Below are 21,063 nucleotides of genomic sequence, written 5' to 3'. Positions count from 1 at the left end.
GTGTAAGGATGGATCTCCTGTTTCACCAGAAAAGCGAATCAGATTATTAACCAACAGTGCCCTTTGTGGGAGCTCTGTGACCATAATTAGTGGCTGCTCTTACCACACAGAACTCGAGTTTTGCAGCTTTTCGAGTGAGACACATTATTTCAGTAAACAACGTACTGTCTCCATGAGATATAAATATTAGTTAGAAATGTATTAATTCTTTAATAATAGTATTAAAAAAATACCATTAACAAATACCAGATCATACAACATAGAGTACTGCTGGTATTAATACATAATATTTATTTTTAGCTCTTTCAAATACAATGATCTTTATAGTCTTTCCAAATAAAGTTTGCTAACACCTGTCAAATTCTGTATAGAAGGGTTGGCTGAGATGCACAGAAGCTTCTATGTTAGAAGAATTTCTTTTCAAGGAGAAGAGACATTCCTGATGGCAGGTTTTCTTCTTTGAACTACCTCCTTCGAAAATCTTTAGGTCTGGGGGGGAAAAAAAGCGCTTTGTTAATGAAATATATGGAACCTGCAGTGGATTTGTTTTCAGGATGCAATAACAGCCATAACGATTTTTAATTTCCTTATCCTGGTGCCCGCATTTTTGTGCTAATGAATATTTCCTGGATTACATTAAAAAGACAGAACAAACCAAAGAAATTTACGAGGACCTCTATGAATTCACAGACATCAGGACTAGTTGGTCAAGGTGTTTCTTACCAGCTGTTCCTGTTTTCCTAAAGAAAAGGAGTGTTTTTAACTGAATGCAGTGCCACAGGGACTTTAAATGCTACTATTAATTTGTATCCACTTTAAAAAAATAAATAATCTGTGCGTAAGATGGCAATTTTTAAGTTAACAGCATAGCCCACCACAATATGACTACAATAATAAAAACCAATGATTCAAAGAAAAACCTGCTTTCACACACACATGCTGCTTCTCTCATAGACAAACTGAAACTGTGAACTGTGTCTCACTGGAACAGAACAAGAGATGTAAGAATGAAGGTTTTGTAAACATGTAATGGGACACCAGATCAGTGGATTTGTGGCAGAGTTGAAGGAAAATAGAGGAGCAGAGGAAAAGCTGCAATCCATATCAGTAAACAAAGTTACATTTACAATGGTGGTAAATTTGATCATTAATTTTGTTCATTGTTCAAAGCAGATAGCAATGGAAGGAGGGAGCTTCCTTTGGTGACAGAGAGTTCAGATGGCTGCAGAGACACCACACAGTAATCTAATACTTCATCAGTCATTAATATCATGTGTTGCAGACGTAACATTTTTCAACCAACAGCACTGAAACGTGAAGCCATTCATGCAATTCTTGTTCAAGCCTGTAGGTTCTTATGTGAAAGCAGCTCTGGAGGTCAGTCTGTGCTATTTCAAATACATCACATAGAATTTGATGATTATATGAATTTTAAAGAACAACTACAAGGCTAGTGTGCATACCATAATGAATCATAAAGCTTGTTTTCCATTTAAATTGCATATTCTGTATTAACATTTGGACCTGAATCTTTCATGCACGGAAGAACTGCTGTAAGCACCATATACATTTTTACATACTTGCTTGATGTCGGACTCAAACGTGCTGAACATTTGCTGGCTGGTGCGCACAGGGAAGTCAAGTCACACTTCCCAGAATCCTGCATTTCAGTACTCAGACTTATTTCACATTTTCTCACTCAGATCTCACACCTGCACACCAGAGTATTTCATTATATCACACTGTTCGTCCTGTATTAAGAGAGTGGGAATTTGAAAAATTCCCAGCGGTGACTGAGAAGATTTCTCGGTGCATCCATCCCTGAGCGGTGGGGCAGTGCCACGAGATTCCAGAGATGCAGCATGGTAAAGACATCATTGTCTTGCAGCTTATAGTTATTACGCTTTTTTTATAGGTCATTGCTCAAAGGATTTTTCATTTTTCTTTGAACGGCACATTTAAAACTTCACTCTAGGGTTACGTTGAAGTGCTGGAGAGCTGGGGTCTCACAGTACTTTGTTCTGGGGTGAAAATATTCTTTTTTTTTCTTGCTTGTAATCTGCATTTCAATCTTCATGCTCATTGTCTTAAAAGTTAAATGCATAAAACACTGGACTTTTAGTTTGCAGTCTTACGAAGTTAATGAAGCTTAAAGGCGGGATTTTCTACACTGAAACACTTGTGTGAACAAACACAAAAGTTTTTAAAGCCTTTTCTGCCACCACAGTAGGCTTTTATGCCTACTAGTACTTGGCTTTTGAAGGCCACAGTCTCTGCTTTTAAAGAGTCCTTGGCACCAGGAAAGCTAAGCCTTGAAAAACACTGCTAAGTCTTGAAGAAGTGTTATAAAATATTTTGACAGATGGAGAATATGAACCCACAAAACCCTTGTCTACTCAGAGAGAATGATGAACTACTTGTGAACACCAACGGATAACTGCGCATTGATAAAGCACATAAATCTGTGCAAGAGTGTTCTTCAGTGGCTTTTGCCTTCCTGAGCAAAGCCCTGAGATGATGCATTTGGAACAAAGGAAATATCATCTCCTACAAGCGATGGTTCAGAAATTCTCTGACAGCAGGCTCCAAGACAAGGAGAATGAGGAGGCAGGATGTGGGAATGAGCATCTCTGAAATCTGTGCTAAAAGGCAAAGTATTACGGGTTCACTGAAAATATGCAACATTCGTCTGTGCAGCAGATGTCTGCCACCAAAACATGGACAAAAATATTTGTCCCACTAACATTTTATACTGCACATAAAAAGCATTAAGACACAGTCCAGTGAATTCTAGGCAAAATACTCTGCAAATTAAATACAATCAGTGCAATATTGGGAGTGAATGCGCACGCATTTAAAAAAAACATTTCTGAAACTAAGTCCCATTATCTAACAAAATAAGTCAAACGCCTCCTTATACATCAAAGTCACAGATATATGCACCTACAGGTTGTGTCTTTTCAGCCTCCATCATAACTCCCACATCGGAGAAGCTCCATCAGTGACAGCAGTAATGCTACCGGAGCATATACTGTATTAGAAAACATACAGTTAAAAACACCCTGGTCCTGTGACATTGCCAATTTATGGTTCTGTAGAAAGCAAAACAAAACTTTGACTGTATTTACTCAGGAAACAAGTTAATCAGAGCGTAAGAAAAAGCAGAATTGAAGGCTGATTAACAAGACTGAATTATTAATATTAATTTCAAAACGTAAAGTGAGGTAATAAAGACAATCCTCACTGAAAAAGACGCTAATATATTACATCATTCTCTCAGAAAGATGTCAAGATAAGAAAACAAAAGTTCTCAACTTCCTGATCTGCCTCTTTATAACTTATTCAGGATCCCTACAGATTCTGAATAAAATATTAAGAGGGAAATGTTGGGAAGCCAGTTCTGCCTGGCTCACTGCTACAATCTCCTCCCAGCTTGCTGGTTGTCAAATACATAGTGATCTCCAAAACAGGGACCCCTGAACTACCTGCGGCTCCTGAAGACTCCGTGCAGCCTGCACAATTACATGCTGTGCAGAGCAGAGAGAGGAATGGGACAAACAGTTTAGAAAATTAAGAGAAGTTCATTTCACATTCTAAAGATATAAGAGCTGCACATCCTCAGTATAAGGCTTTGCTAATCTGGATATTCTTTTCATACCTATTATTTGAATGTAACGAAAATCGCAGGCTAACTTCTTTGCGTATAAAGGATAAAACGTCAATTTGTGAAGAAACTGTTAAAGGTTGATTTACGACACTCAACAGAATATGTAAAATGTTGGTGGAATTATGGATCAAATGGAAGTTATTCAAACTTTCAGAAATAATGTGCTATATTTAACAGATTCTGAAGACACCCTATATATCCAGGTTATTGTTAGTGATTTAAAAAATTGAGCAATTTGTGAAATCTCACTGAAACACAAAACTGACTTATTTTTCCTCAGAATGAGAGCCATTCAGATGTATTAACAAACTCAAAAGATTACTTGGAGAGGCTAATTCAGATATGCAAATGCCTCAGACACCATTCACCTACAAATATTTCAGAGGTCCTGGTGGACACTAGGTTGACCATGAGGCAGCAATGTGCCCTTGCAGGTGATGCTCCCCTCTGCTCAGCCCTGCTGAGACACAACTGGGTGCTGGGTCCAGTGCTGGGCTCCCCAGTACAAGAAGGACACCGACATACTGGAGAGTCGAACAAAGGGCCACAAAGATGATTATGGGACTGGAACACCTCGTATATGAGGAGAGACTGGGAGAGCTGGGACTGTTTGCCATGGAGAAGAGAACGCTTCCGGGGATCTCCTCAAAGTATCTAAACACCTGAAGGGAAGGTGCAAAGAGGATGGAGCCAGGCTCTTCTTAGGGGTGCCCAGTGACAGGACCAGAAGCAACAGGCACACACTGAAACACAAGAAGTACCACCTGGACATCAGGAAACACTTTTCTGCTCTAAGGGTGACTGAGCACTGTAGCAGGTTGCCCAGAAAGGTCGTGGAGTCTCCACTCTTGGAGGTACTAACAAACAGTCTGGATGTGGTCCTGGGCAACCAGCTCTAGGTGGTCCTGCTCGAGCTGAGGGCTTGGCCCAGATGACCTCCAGAGGTCCATTCCAACCAGCTGGTCTGTTCTAATACAATTATGCAGTTAGAATTACTTTTCAGACAAAACTATAACTGTGTGAAATCTGCATAGATGCTGAAGAAAGAATTCACAAGGTCAAGCTTTAGCCTAAGCATGTCTCTTCAAGTCATCTCTCGAGTCAGTGAAGAAAGGCAGGGCTTCCTCAGTGCACTTTAGAGATCCAGTTTATTTTTTCCAAATGGAGCTTACACTACCTATGCTGAGGTAATACTGAGGTTTTGGGGACTGTACATGTTAGAAGAACTTAAGCAGTTTCTCTAACAATCCCCACCAACTCTAACCTACACCACTTGGTGCAGCTCCACAAAACAAGGTTACCTTTAATCTAGGTTAGTTCCCCAATCCTCTATATTCCTTTGCTACATAAGCAGAATAGAAAGGCAGGAAAAGTCATGGATGATACATAAAACAGCCTTTCTGCCAGAAGAAACGCTCATAAAGCTATGACCTCAGGCTCTGAATATCTCAGATGGCAAACAGACACTAAGAGCACAAAAAGACCTACTTGCATAGTTGTAGCTATGATCAGATCTCCCCTCCCCATAATATCCAATGTTATTTTTCTATAATGTAAAATGTACTCTTCCTAGAGTACTTTTCCTGTCAAAGTGGACAGAACAGAGACCCTTTCCAAAAGTTAAATGTATTCAATTTTCAACTCCTGGAGTGATGGAGCGAATATTTATTTCCATCAAGTCTGAACAGAATTGCTGCACAGTTCTATCTTTATTAAATTCCTGTCAGCACATTCCAGCAAAGATGTTTCCCTTTGCCTAGCAATGTATTGTGGAGGCAAAACAGCCTCAGAATAAAGTGGGAGTATTACTCTGCAAAGGCCAAATCTAAGTAATCACCAGTTTGTGTTATGCTGCAACTATCCTGACTTTGAAAATACATAGGCCAACTTCACTGCCCTATTTCTAGGTAAGTGAGAGAAAACCTTGCAATACAGTCCTGACAGCAGACAGATGAAAAATAGCATTACTTACCTCCAAGAAATAATAAGGTTAAGTCTCTAGAGTAATACATGGCACTATTTTATACATAAAGAAGTTATTTTACAGTCCTCTGCAGCATTTTGATTTTCAGACAACTCTTTAAAAATATTTTCTCTTCGCTTTTAATAACTCTGAATACTTCTTCAAAAGCACATAATTTAGCCCAAATTATTCTGTTTCTTAGAATTTTGAGTGCATGGGGATTAGCTATAACAATATAATTTAGAATCAATCTTGCTCTTCCTTCTTCTTCCAAAAGATGTTACACACCTGACTAGTTTTTTCAACAACATTTTGCTTAGAAAACAGCATTTGATTAAAGTGACCTTATCTTCTTCCAACCTCCAAACAAAATGGATAGTCATCTCTGCATAAACAATCTCTACTCAGATCAGGTTTGTTGTTAGGTTGCATCATCCAAGGCCTTTCAAAAGAAGTTCTACAAAGTCAAATTTCATGGAGTTTCTACAGTCTATTGTGTGCTGTCTCCACGATTGCTAACTAATGGTTCCAAAACTGCCTCTACTGACAAATGAGATTGTCAATGCTGTAGAAGAAGTGACCTGTCAATACCTGCTCTTGACTCAGCAACGCACACCTGCTTTGGAAGCTTGGAAGATCTCAAATTGCATTTTTCTCTTCACCTGCGGGCAATTATCTCACCAGCGGAGAACGTGACCCAGAGATCCCTGTACTTTCTGCAGTCTCACCAAAAATAACAATGAGTGTTCAGAAAGGATTTAACCTCGCATCAGCTCTTCAAAAGGTCAATGCCTTAAGGCTCACTAATGCCGCACACTCATAAACTGACACAAAGATGAAAGCAGTGGTACAACAGGGAAAGTTGAAAAGGACAGGCATGGAATTCTGTTAGGATTTTACTGCTTCCATGAATGACAAAAATAAAAAACACTTCATAAGCATTAAAAACCCCATAAAAAATAATAGCCATCCTGTATGAAAGGCACATCCACCCCCTTTCATTCAGTCTCTGCAATGCTTTCTATTTACTTGAAAAATTTCAGGTCTGTAGGATTCCATTTGCATGGGTTATCCATTAGAAAACAAAAGCATTGGTCTTCAGTCTTGCACTTATCAAAATGTTCGAAGAGTAACTCATGCCGGAAGAAGTTCTTTACGGAGAGAGTGATCAGGCATTGGAATGGCTGCCCAGGGAGGTGGTGGACTCACCGTCCCTGGAGGTTTTTAAACTGAGACTGGACATGGCTCTTAGTGCCATGATCTAGTAAATGGGCTGAAGTTGGACCAAGGGTTGGACTTGATGATCTCTGAGGTCTTTTCCAACCTAGCCAATTCTGTGATTCTGTGATTTTAGGTCTGTGGCTGCTATGAAAGTTGGTGTTTGTTGTTGGTGGTTGGTTGTGGTTTTTGTTGTTGTTGGTTGGTTGGTTGTTTTTGTTTCCTGCAGAATAGAAAAGAGTTCCCCAAAGAGCTGAATGAGATGTTTGGGGAATCAAATGAGTCTTCAGGATAAGTGTGCAGTTTTACAGAACCTCTGCCTGATTTTCCTACACAGATTTCAAGAATTCTAAACCAAAATAGGGATAAAATCTCTCCAAACTTAGGTGAAAAACTAAAATACACCAAGAAAAGCAGTCTAATTAGTGTTAAAGTACTTCTAAACTACCCCCAAATTTGTTGAGTAGTTAACCAATTATATCCACTGGTTCATAAATGTGTCTTTTAGGAGAGTCAGAAACTGTGTTGTTTATGAACAGAAGACACTAGACAGGGGAAGACCAATTAGTCAACAGATCCTGTGGACTGATCCAGCCCTCAGCCAGTCTGTGATCCCACTCCTCCGAGGCAGCCAGCACACGGCTCTGAATTGCTGCAATGCTCTTCTTCATATTTATGGAAAACACAATCACAGGAATGTGGGATTATTGCTAACTGATGACAGCCCATTACTTACACACATTAATTCTATGGCTCATCTTTCATACCCACTTATTAATCACAATAGGTGTTTTTAGCCTTTTCTTATAACAAAAGGTTCCAAAAAACTAGTTTTTGTACAGAACTGTTGCACAACATACACAGCATGAAGTTTGTGGTCTATCTGGCATACTTTTTAAGGTGTATTTATGAATACAACTAGAAAATATTGAGTAAGATTCAGTTTTATAGACAAACTTAGAAGACAGGCTTCAACACAGAGCCAAACTGAGGACCAAGAGGAATATCTATATTTTTCAGCTACACTTTGCAAGTTGTGCCAAAATCAATAGCTATTAGGTAAGTGCACTACAGCTAAAAGGGATTTCTGAACACATTTCATCTGTTTGACTGATCACACTAGTAAATAAAAACCCAAGGATTAGACACGGCTATAGTTCTCTGTAAAACCAAATTATGTGGTTACATTCAAATATGAACAGAGTTTGCAGCTGAGAGGAACTGAATAATTTTTCTACTCAAGATGTATCTACAGCCTCAGGGTAGCTTATGTTTCTGGTAAAATAATCAGTGAAACTGCTAATGATATTTAAACTCTCATTAAATTTCCAATAACCACCTTGGACTATGCTAAACCGTGAACTTCTTGCTCTGCTTGGGGGCAAAAAAACCTTTTCCATATTGGTGCAGTTCTCATGCAGACTATCATCTTGGCTAAAAAGCACTTCCACAAGAATAATTTACTTCACTTGGAGAATAAACCACAGTAATGGAAGCTGCATTTAGTAACAAAACAGAGCAAAAGGTGGCTTTACTGATCCTGTTGTGCCAGCACAGCTGGAGTGACTAACCCTTTCCTGCACACACAAAGCTGAAGATAAATATTTTGTGGTCCTCAACTGCAAGATTATTTTTATTTATTATTTATATTTATATATTATTTATATTTATTTATTATTTTTAATTTTTAAAATACATCCATAAATCAAGTTATATAATGCTCATGTGCATTTAGTGAAATTAAGAAAGGCTTATCACAGTTGAAAATAAACTGGTTACAACCTCAGTTTATCTAAAAACAAATCAAGCAAAACTGGACTAAGCTGCTTAAAAATTATTATCACACTCAGATTTTTACCTGGATTATATGAATTCTGTCTGTAAAATGATTCAAATTAAATCAATGCCATGTACATGTAAACTTCATCTCAGCAAGTTGATGCTTTTTGCAAATGAAAGTGTTTTCTTTAAGTGATACATTCTGCTAAAAACTGTAGGACTGTAGAAAGAAGAGCACTGTGCACTTGGCTTTGTCCAATGAATTACGTTATTCTTCAAATAAACAGAAAAGCGGGTAAAGAAATGGTGAAATGCTTTCCAGACTTACTGTCAGCACCAAAAGTGAAAAAAGCAAATCTACACATTCATAAAAGAGTGATTAAAATAATCTAATTATAATTTCATCTGGGCAAGTAGTTCAACGGTATCATATACAACCATTCTCATATTGCTTGTCATTAATTTAGTTTCTATTCTCACATATGAGATCAGCAGATTTTAGGGAAAGAGAAAAGTAGCTTTGGAACTTTATTTTTGAGAGCCTCCTCAGACAGCTGAAGGGCCCAGTTACCCATTTATTAAATCTCTTACCTTACACTCTAGTTTTAACTACAACATAAGCTGCCCCCAGGTAAAGGATAGAAGAGTCAGGGTCAGTGGTGTGTTTTATGCATGCTAGAAAAAATCCAGTAATTCATTTTATTAGGCTAAATAATCTAAATGTGAATTTGTCATATTTTTAAGATGATTAAGCTACTGACCCTTCTCAATTAGTATCCAGTTGCTGCCTGAGGTTAAAACCTCATGTAGAGGACAGTAATTTTCTTCTCAAGTATTTGTCTGACTTTTTGTCCACGGGAATTCAGATCCAGCTCTGGTAGCCTGAAATGTGAGACTTCAAGACTTCTGTTAAATTTTACACAAAACCATGAGATATTTTTATGCCTTTACTATTAAAAAAAGTTACCAAAGACAGTTCCCAGATTTTAATAGGGGTTAATGATCTCCAGTTAGTTACTGGAATTCCTACAGAGAACTGAAAAAGCCACAGAAAACAAACTTAGGGAGGGATTCCTTGAAAAGTGCATTGGAACAGAACCAGGCTGTATTGGCAGGATAGCTTTTTCCTGGTTTATACAGTTTCTGGTTTTAGGAAAAAGTAAGACTGGCTCAAGTCTTTCAGAGAAGTTTGCGTTGGCCACCTCTTCTCTGAACACTGATACATGCCAGCCCTGCTCTGAGAGAGAAGATGGACTTAGGCTGCAGGGGCAGTACTTACCACTACTACAGAAACACCCCACAGCCCAAAAGAAGAACCAAATACTACAACAGGAGGCATGCTACAAACACAATTCAAACCCCAAGAAGCTTCAGAAACACTTTGCAACTAAGTTGGAACTAAGAAAATGGTTGGAGTATGTTTATTTCAGTGCAGAATTTTTAAAGGCTCATGAATAAACTCAAGATGGTCCTTATAAAAATTACTCAAAACCTCACCATCTTCGGAAGAAACCTTTATGGTTTTCTTTCTGGGCTTCTCTACATAGCCACCCTGCAATTTTTCATTTATTATTCCTTATATTTTATTGTAGAACAAAACACATTTTACAAACTCAGTATTAACTACAAATTACAATCTTTGTAAGATCACTTCACTGGAAGTATTCCAAATACCATTTTTGTATCCAATATTATTTGAGGTGTCTTTTAGTGCTGGTTCCCTGTAATGTTAACTAAGGAAATTAACAGACAAAAAAACTTCATAAAGTAAAACTGCCAGCACCTTACATTTATAAAAGTAATGTTTATAACATGATTTCAGCCATATATCTAGTATATTCCCGGCTGCTTCTTCAGCTGTTACTACTACATCCCAGAAATCATTTGACTAAAATAGGAACATGCACTAGAAACCGTAGAATTGGGCAAGACAAGTACTGTCACAGTCACCTTGTATGACAACAAACAGAAAGGGCAAGTGCGGCCGAGAGGATTTCTTAATCCAAAAAGTCTTTCTGTTTACCGATGTCTACAAATTTGTTTTCTGGGAACATCAGCAGTAGGCTTTAAAACATCAGCAGTGGGCTTCAGGTGCCCAAGTGTGGCAAGGCTGGCTTCAAGGAGCACAAAGCTAGGGAGGAACCGGAAGTGGAAGGTCCATCATTAGCACAGGATGCCTAAGAAGATTACCAGAGCCACCTGTGGTTCCTAGGTGTCTGACATGTTCGTGTTTCATCACCTACAAACCTTTATTCCAAGAACATTGTGGTTCTCTCCTTTAAGAGCCACGGAACGTTGCTGATGAACTACCAAGAAGCTGTGTGCCATGCTGTGGGGATGACACACACTGTCAGGACTGGGCCTGTGCTGTTCAGCTGAAACAAAATTACAGCTTCAGACCAGGTTCTGCAACCCCCTGCCTCAAAACAGGGTGTACAGATGGGGGCCAGAAATCCAGCAAGTTACTCAGAAAAATAAACACTGAAAAGGTGTTGGGTTTTCTTAAACCAAATTTCAGAGTTTACAATACATCAAGTTTCAAAAACGTGGAAAGTGTTCAAGGACTGGTTTCCCCAGAAGGACAAGCGAGGGGCTGTCTGGCCCAGCAGAGCTCCTGGGGGTGCTGGCAGGGGAACAGGCGCTCGGTGTGCGCGGCAGCACCAGCGCCTGGCAGGCCAGCGTCTCCGCTTTCTGCGGGGGAACTCTCGGGAATGCATCCATCTAACTGGAACAACACAGAGCTGCTGTTCTATATATTGGGTAACATTCTTATTTAAGTACTTCTTCAAAAACAATTTCCTGCCTTTAAAACTGTCTGGAAGCATACATCCAGACAGTTAAACAACTTTAAAATGGTATATAATGGGAAAAATTACACATGACTCTGATGTGTCCTTGCTTTTACGGAACAGAATTGTTTGCTTAGTTATATGTGACTGGTGACCTCTGATGATTTCTGTTTAGAACTCATTTAAAAGACGTATAATCTGAAACTTCAATCACACTTAAGTAATGGTTTCATTCATAGTAAGAAGTTACAAAATCAAACTCAGCCAGAGGAACTAGTTTTTGATCTTTCTCCCCTCTAAATGCATCTGGAAAAGACATAATTTAACTTTCCTCTATCTACGTGGTTTTCCACCACCCTTGAGACCTTTCCATCAAGGATCTAAGAGAGTGGCTCTACACAATTTGGGAAGTCAACAGGTTCAGGTTAGGGATAGAAGACCACTCAAAGAAAACCTCCCTCACTGGAAATATGCTGACATTTAATTCTCTGCTTTCAAGGAGCAGGATCCCCTTTGATGTCCAATCACAAACTCCACTGTTCTTGAAGGAGGGTGACGGGAGGGCTCTCCACTCTGAACAACAAACTGCTGGGTTTCCACACCTGACCTGTGTTTTCCTTAAAAACAGTTTCTCTGTTTTAGTGTTCCACTTGGATATTGTGTATTTGCCTATGGTGTGTCAGTCTCCAATCACCAGCAAAACAGTCTTAAAAAAAAAATCTACAGAAAGATATTTTGATACAATATGTAAAAAGTCCAATGAGATCATGAGCAGCACTGAGCACATTCTCTTCACATTTTGACTGAAAATTATTTACATATTACTTCAGATTAAAGAGAAAAAGGCTCTTTTCCTCCTAATACTAGTAAGTTTTTACATAAATTCAGTAATTGATATTATCAGTCTTATAGCTGTTTTATATACAGTGAGGTATATTTCTTGGGTGTAAGTTTTAATGTAAAACGTTAAAGATGAATTTTCTTGTCATAATGGGGTTTACCTGTATTTTATAGCCTTACATACCTTTACTCAAGCTATGCTTTTCATTTGATCTCTTCCATTAAATGATACAGCTACTTTAAAAGGACTAATATAAAAACTGTTATTTTTTTTCATAGAAAGATGTTCTAACTCTGTGGTTTTTTTTAATCATACTCACAGGAATTTAATTCCCTTTTGAACCTCTATCCTCTGTTAAACAGAATGGTCACCAGGCTCAGAACTTCATGGAAGATAAATAATAATTAAAAACAAAAATCATGTAAGACAAGAAGACTAAACGAAACCATCTGAAGAAAAAAAATACATTAGTTGATAGTTTGTCTGCATCCTTCATTTTCTGGTTTATTGTAGGGACTACTCTTACTGCTTGGAAGCTATCTATAGGTTCTGCAGCAGTTCACTGACCAAAGTACACACCAGTAACATATAGGCCTTTTACATGCTAAATGAAGGACACAGAGAACAAAAAAGGGCCACTCATTACAGCGCCGCTTGCTCTTACCCAGACTTCTAAGACCCTACTACAGAGTAGCGAACAACAGCCCGAGGAAAAGGCAAATGGGACTAATACTATTAGCAACATATGTGCTGGGGTTCTTAAACACAGTTTATGAAAATATTCATCTATTTTACTACCTATATATGAAGAACCATATAATAATTTGCATTAGAAGGGACCCCAAAAAGCCATGCACTGAAAGTGGGGCTAACTTCAATGTCACGCAGTCAAGTTCTGAGCATCTCCAAGGCTGGAGATCCCACAACCTGCCTGGGCAGCCTTTTGGAGGGACAAGGACAAAATTAGGAGGAACTGAACAGAAAGGCAGCTTTGTATTCTGAGATATAAGTGTTCCTATAACATTTGGATTTCAAACACCAAATAATGTTCCCTTTACATTTTGAACTCTTCTCAAACAATTTTCAGTTCAGGCAGCTGTTTTTTTGGTACATCACAAACTGTAAAGAGTATCAGATTTATCCAATCATATTTTAACTAACTTGTCTTTGGTTTGTTGAACAAAGCTGTCTACAGTATTTTGTCCCTTTTCCACTTATTTTTAAAAGAACCTTTTCGCTATACACCTAAAAATGGTGACATCATTAAAGAATATGTAAATATTTAAAGCTTAGTTGCTTCTATAGTCTTTGAAAGGAATAAGACAAACCCTACTTTCATGGGCTCACAAACACTGAAAAAGTTCATAACACAGAGTCTATTACAGCTGGATATTCCTACCGCCTTTCTTTCAGTGCCTTTGGTGCAAAGCTGTCTATTCTCAGATGGTCCAGTTGTCACTTAATCAGAACAGTAACCACTACAATTCACTTTAAGTCCCTTCTTACAGACTTCGCGTTTCACTCATCACATCAGAAAGTTATTGTATCAAATTCCCTCAATTCTGTATCTTTTATTTCACAACTAAGCCCCCTCCCCCTCCCCGGCACTCTGAGTGCTAGAGAATCACCAGAATACATTTATTCCCTCAGTCAGGAAGAAAAGCATTATTTTTTTCCCATTACTTCAAATTGGAAACTCTGTCCAACATCAAAACTGCCAGAGAAGTGAACTGAAGGTTAAATTAAAACTCATCTATTTCACACTAATATCTGACATCCACAAAGGTCTGGCTGCAGGCCAGGACAAGAAGCTGAAATTACAACAGCGACTACAGTGATGAGCCCTACGGCTACTGAAGAGATGGCAGATAACCACCTTCATTCTTGATCCCTCTGCTAGCACCTACCAGTTCCTGGAAGCAGAAAAGACTAAAGTCCAACACAGCGGAGGTGTGCTAGCAGTCTTAGTTATGTCCTCCTGCCTTTACCAGCGGCTCCAGCTAGGGTAGCTGACTGAAGGGAAACTTCTGGCCCAGTCTCTCCACTCAGAGCGTTAAAGTTAAGCAAGCACAACTACAAAGGAGTATCTAGATACTGATATCTAAACAAACAGGGTATTTTGTGTGTGCAGAACACACTTTTTAGATGTTCTCCATATAACGTTCACATGATATTTGAAATTTTCCTACCAAAAACCACATTAAATTCTACATACTGAAAATGAGCAGAAAACCACAAGTTAGTACTGATCATCTGGAAGACTCCAGATCATACTCTACTTGCTTCACTCCCACAGCTCTTTGTTTTTGGCACTTAAGTCCAGCATTAGGAATTTAGTAGGAATTCAATTAAGAATTCAATTTCAAATTTTATCTTAAGATGGGTTGTTTAGCAACTGCTCATTTATTTACTATACACAAATAAAATCTGCCCTTCTAGGTCACAGCAAAATTCTGTCATCTCAGTGGTACATGCACAAAGTGAAAGAAACAAGATAATATCCAGCAATATTTATAACTTCCTGAGCCATGAGTCACATCTGGAGAGTCATATTTAATAACCACTGATAGCCATACACTTCCCTCTTTTGAATCCACTTAAAACTTTTACTCAGAACCTACACATTAACTGCAAGAGAGGGAAAACACCCAGCAAGACAAAAGCAAAATGGTGTGCACCTTTGCTAGTCATGTAGTGATAGTCACCCCTCATGACATCACATACTTCACCAAGCTCAATCACTGAAAGCAGAGGAAAAATCTTCTACAAATGAAAGGTCTGATCCCATCTCTGACACAAAATCAGTGCAACTCTGTACTACTACAGTGTGTGTGGATGTGCAAGCACAAATACACATTATACATAAATACAGAGTTCTGCGCTGGGTTTTTCACTTGACTTGAGACTAGATAAACGGCACAGACTAATTTTCTCCTGTTATTACAAGGATTTGCAAGCAAAAGCCTACTAACATTATGAAGTTTCATGAAAAAATTACTTTGGTTTCTGTTAAACAAATGACAGAACAATGGAACATTACTCTGTTTTTCCCCCAAAGGAATACAAATCCTATAAATAAAAGCAAAACAGATACAGACGTTTGTCCTACATGTATTCCTGGGATTTCTTAATTGTATTGGTCTGGCTTAAGCAGTCAGAGCTGCTGGCCCACAAAAGGAATTATGAGCACACTCTGCTTTTGAATTGCAAGCAGCTCCTACTCCAGTGTTCATATATGTTATCTTACTACCAGTTTTCTTCTGGAAAAGTTATGTCTCTTGTCCATGTATCTCTGCTGCCTTCTATCCACTGTCTATTAAGGGTAAATGCCATTAATTGTATGTGCATTATAATGCAGAGAGAATACATGCTGTAATTTAAAATGCTTAATTTACTTAAACACACACACACACAATCCAACCAAACAACAACAACAAAAACCAACACAAAAACCAAACCCACAAACTCCTGTAATATTCATTGTAGCACACAAAAAGCATCAGGCCCCTTTTAAAGGTATACAAACAGTTTTGGCCATTTAAGAATATTCTTCTTACGTGTTTGCCCTTGTTAATTCAAATTGTTTTGTTCCTCCAGATTAACTTTACCTTGCTACATGAATTGCCTCCTCTTTTGGTATTTAAAGCATTCCTTTGTTTGAAAGAGCATTACTGGTTTCACTATTGTACAATGATTTTTTTTCTATTGTACAAGGCTTGCTACTATCTAGTCACTATTAGCTACAAATCTAAACCATGTAGTTGCTGCAGATCATTCTCTAAAGGTGTTCTGCAATCAGCTGGACATGATGATCTATGCTAAACCTATTAAATGCTCCTGTAAAAATAGGAAGTATTCTGTTTTGGGACTTTGAATTCCTGCTGATTTGAACAAGACTTAGTGAAACACAGCAGATACCATCCAAACACCAAGAAACACTTTTTTTACAGTGAGGGTGACTTGAGCACTGGAACAGTTGCCCAAAAAGGCTGTAGAGTCTCCATCCCCCGAGATATTAACAAACAGTCTGGATGTGGTCCTGGGCAACCAGCTCTAGATGGCCCTGATTGAGCAGAAGGGTTGGACCAGGTGACCTCTAGAGGTCCGGTCCAACCTTGACCATTCTGCAATCATTCAGCTATCAAGACACTTGAGAGATCATATCTTAAGCAGACTCATGATAAATAACCAGCTACTACAATTTCAGCAGCTGACCTCAGTCCACATACAGCTACCATGGGTTCATTGGAGCTACTCAAGAGGATGACACGCCATTTGAGACTCATACCAGGTCTATTTTCTAGGATTGATGCAGCAGTAGGTGCACAAGAACATTTTTCTTACAGGACAAAGAGAAACATAACCTTTTAAAGACTACTACAGAAATAGAAATACCTGTACTCTAACGGGAGATAGACGATCATACTGGTCCAGGTGTTAGCTTATTTACACCTTTCCCCATCTCCCTACTTACTACATTTCTTCTTAAATTTCATTAGAATAATCAGGAAGGGGGGCAGCTTTTAAAATTAATATCTCTCTTGACTACCATAATGGGATCTGAAGCCTAAATATGAGTCTCAAAATGAACACAAGGAAAATCATACTGGTACTAATTAGAAAATGTCCTGAATGTAACACATGATTTTCACTAGCAGGTTGACTCAATGCTGCATGTGGTGGTATAAAGCAAACCACAAATACTCATTCATATGCCACACATCTACTGTGGAACTGATTTTGTGCATGGAAAAGAAACTATTTATCAAAATAAACACATGGTATGTTCTCTGCCAAAGATCCACTCTCCAAGGTCTAATTAAGCAGAATTCTTTCCCTTCCTCTGAGGAAAATCTGAAGGGTTCCCCCCTGCAATGAATCATCCCCCCACAGAGCCGCGTGGTGTTTCCTTTGGCTGTGGCTAACAGTTATGTGTTTTAGAGCACACGCAACTCAAACACGGTAATGAAGTTTCTTACTCAACTCATTTTGATGAACAGTTAAAAACATGATTTTAAGTAAAGCTTTTCTCCTTAAAAGAAAGGTCAGAAACACAAAAAACTAAGCAACTACTCCCTTCTAATATGACTGTTATTTGCTTTAATGACCTGCTCTCTCCAAAAAAAGATGACATAAAGAGAAAAGTCATTACTTCTTTTTTTCTTACTGATGAGAGCCTATATGGTACACACTCAAAATGCCCTTTAAAAAAAATCTAAGGTACTTACGGAGTCCAAATCTTCGGAAAGGCAGCAATTTCTTCTGGTGTATACTCATCTAACCTCTTGGGGACTGCACGTGGCTGAGGAATCTCTTGTAGAAGATTCTTCTCTATATCTTCTGGAATAACCTGAGGCAGGTGAGAACAGTCTTAGCTATCTCATTGCTTAAAAACCACCACCATTCCCCCCTTTATCCTAAGTGTTTGACCTAAATACTCAAGACAATCTCACACATCTTATATCTCACAATTTTGTGAAATAATAAAGAAAAAAGCATCAACATTTAAAATATATTTAGATACATAAATAAAAAGCAGCATGATTTTTCTTTATTTACCTTCTTATGACAAGAGTTTTGCTATTACTAATGCTCCCTCTTCACCTCCAAATCACACAGGAATGGAAATTTAACTGCATGACTACTCACATCTTCTGGGAAAAGGTGCAGCCTCTGCATCATAGTTCTTCTCTGAAGGTTTTTTGGAAGCATTCTATAAACAGTCAGTTTAACAATCTGAGGAAAGTTAACATGGTAATAAAAAATCAGACAGGCTACAAATAACATGAAAAGTAAGATGTGTTTCCCTCTACCCATTTCACAGTCACCTTCTAGTCAACTTCTACCATGCTGAAGAACTCTGGCACTACATTCAGAACATGCACTACACTTAACTGTTTTGGAAGAAGAAATAGTTACTCCTAGTCATACAAACACTTACTCCAACAGCCCTATAGAAAAATTTAGCTTAGGAAGTCAAAAACAGCATGCCAGTGAGAGATCAAAATATATCAGATCTCAAAAGAATGGATCCAGAGACTTCCCAATGCATTGTTTAACTGTGGGGATTCTTGATCTAAAAATTACTTTTAACTTCAGATTGTGATAGAACCAGTGTTAATTCCTTAGATTAATAAACTGTACATACACATGGTCCAACATATGAACTATGACTTACACAGTTATTTAACGATTTCACTCCAATAAAAAGAGATTTCACAGTACTTTAATGAACACTTAAATATCTTATTTCTTCAAACAATCAATATTTGTGTCCAATTTTTCACCTTCCTCTGCAGCATATGGTGCAGAGATCCGTTGAAAGAAACCAGTGAACTACACAAACAGCCAGCCTATTCTGGATGTAGATAATTCTGCCTAGTGAGTCTGATATAATTTTTTTAGCCACATTACAAAGAGCAAAAAGCTGCCTCTTAAAAAGTCACAAAGGAAAAGAATGACTGATTTATATGCTCTAGTTAAACAATGAAGAAATACTTTTTACACTGTGTACAGTCTCTGGAGAACTGACAACCTCAGAAGACAACACATGAAAGCAGAACGTGGAGAATGCATCATGTATAATTACATGTTCAGTAATAGTTTCTATAAGTAAGTATGCTAGGTGCAATAAGCATAATCCAAGGTATGCTCTGGTATGTTTGACAATCTTCATGCTGTCCAAGACCTTATTTGGCTTCATGTGCCCTCTTCACACATGCAAGATCTGCAAGAACAGAAAAATCACCCTGACATGAAGCACAAGCTTCAGAAGAAGGGAAGAGGTGATGATGAACTATTATTTGAGATTTGTAAAAAGCCTAATAAGTGTATTACTAAGCAAGCTGGAATGTAAATTTGAAAGGTCCTGCTACTCTATACTTTTATTATTAACTGCATGATAGTTATTCCAACTACAGAACAGAGGACCATACAGGGAGCAAGGACAGTGAAGGCAGTGCTGGAAAACCTCTGGCTTCCTTCATTGTAACTTCTGTCTCAAAGACTTTTCTATAAGCCAAAGCAAATCCAAACCCAGATCCTGGAAAGACCAAGTTTATGTCCAGCTCCTTGCCCAAAATTCTGCCTACAGCCAGAACGTCACTCAAACTGGTGTGATGACAAGTCAAAGAAGTTATTTAAGTACAGGCTTAACCGAAGTTGCACAGACGGCTTTTGCAACTTTGATGAGGTTGTGCAACAGAAGAGGCAGATCCAATCAGCAACATTTACAGGGTGTTAAGTAAGGGCATTCCTGTCACCTGAACATGCTCAAGTTTTACTAAAATTACACCAAGTCTAAATGAAAAGGCATGGAATTGCATGCAACTCTGCTACTGAGCTCATGCAAAACTGTGCTGGTTTGACTGAAAAGGAGTTAATTTTCTTCATGCAGTTAGAAATCTCTCTCTTTCATAGCTAGCACGGTCATTATCTGGACTTAGTTTAAGAACAAGAGATAACATCCGGGGACAGAGTTAATGTTTTTAATTGTTCTGGTCTGACAGCCAAGGACATTCTGAGCACTCTGCCCACAGGTGTGAGGCATTGAGGAAGGGGGGCATGGATAGGGCAGAGCTTGACTGACACCCAGACTGATCAATAAGAGCATTCTGTCCCATTAGCATCATGCTTCATATTTAAGGAGAGTCAGGAGCTTCTGGTCTCTCTCTCTCTGGGGCATTCTCCTCTTGCTCACTCTCAGGCGCTTTCTTTCTCAAGCTGGGGGAGTTTGGTTTGGGACATTCAGTTCAGCCTTTTGCCATTTTGCAGAGGCCTTTGGGCTTTTCTGCCTTTTTCCTCTTTTTTCTCTCTTTGGGATCAGCTGTTGGGACCAGGGTGTGGCTTCCTGGGACTGGCTGCTCAGTTGTGGACAGAATTCACAACGAATTGCCTTGAGTATCTTTTATTTCTATTTTTTATATATATTTACCAGTAATGTATTAGTATTTTGTTATTTTATTATGCTATGTTTATCTCAATCCAGGTTTCTCCCTTCCCTTTTGATTTTCTCCCCTACTGGGGGGAGAGGCTATTGTGGTTGTATTGCTAGCTTGGGTTAAACCATGACAAAAACCCGAACTCAGATTCAATGTTCTCTGAAAACACATCAAAACATGCTGTTTATTTAAGGAATTAACAACAACAACAAATCTTTCTACATGTTTGTAATACAGTTCTAATAAAGGACAATTCTTATTGTTTTCGACGTGATTATGTTTACTTTGGACTATTAAAATAGCGAGATTTTAAAGGTAAAAAACCCAGCTGATTTCTGTGGGACTTCCAAGTGGCAAAGCGGTCCACCTACCCACAGCTCTCACTGCAACCTCAACCTCAGTTTAAAACTAATGAGTACAGTTTAACAGTTTATTCAGTTATTTATGCATTCCTACTGCCTGCTCTCCCCAGTCCTTTATCTCTAATACTAGCAACCTGTAAAATTCTATGTCCTCATAAATTCTCACTCCTAAATGCCATGACACTTTCTTCATCAAGTAAAGACATCCACCACCAGATGTATACAGCCAGCAGATAGTTAATATTTGGGGATTTTTAAAGTATTGAAATGTTGAATGCCCCCATTTCTTCTGATTTACAAAATTCCTGTTGGCTGTAGGTACAATTGTCATCTTCAATACTGCAATACCTTTTTTCCCAAGTTGGCTAATCTATATACTCACAGCATAGACATGCTCCTAATCACAGAGTTATGGGACATTACATTTTTTTGTTTCCAAGCTAAAGGGCTAATCAAGAGGAAAAGAATCTGAAGGCAGCTCTAGTAAAACTCTTGCATTTTCAG

General features: G+C 38.4%; 1 protein-coding gene across 1 annotated transcript in view; it reads right to left on the bottom strand.

Moving 5' to 3' along the window:
• Nucleotides 1-265: 265 nt before the first annotated feature.
• The window catches only part of MRPL13 (mitochondrial ribosomal protein L13), a 34,260-nt gene continuing 13,462 nt past the window's right edge, over nucleotides 266-21,063 (bottom strand). Inside the window, exons 5-7 of the mRNA XM_065832185.2 lie at nucleotides 17,907-17,993; nucleotides 17,486-17,607; nucleotides 266-489 (exon numbers count right to left, since the gene is read on the bottom strand). Coding sequence (XP_065688257.1) covers nucleotides 465-489; nucleotides 17,486-17,607; nucleotides 17,907-17,993 — 234 coding nt within the window. The 3' untranslated portion in view covers nucleotides 266-464. The remainder of the gene's footprint in view (nucleotides 490-17,485; nucleotides 17,608-17,906; nucleotides 17,994-21,063) is intronic.

The sequence above is a fragment of the Patagioenas fasciata genome, chromosome 2 (assembly GCF_037038585.1).
Source record: "Patagioenas fasciata isolate bPatFas1 chromosome 2, bPatFas1.hap1, whole genome shotgun sequence".
NCBI classification, from domain to species: Eukaryota; Metazoa; Chordata; class Aves; order Columbiformes; family Columbidae; genus Patagioenas; species Patagioenas fasciata.
This window is presented reverse-complemented; position numbering and strand designations above follow the sequence as displayed.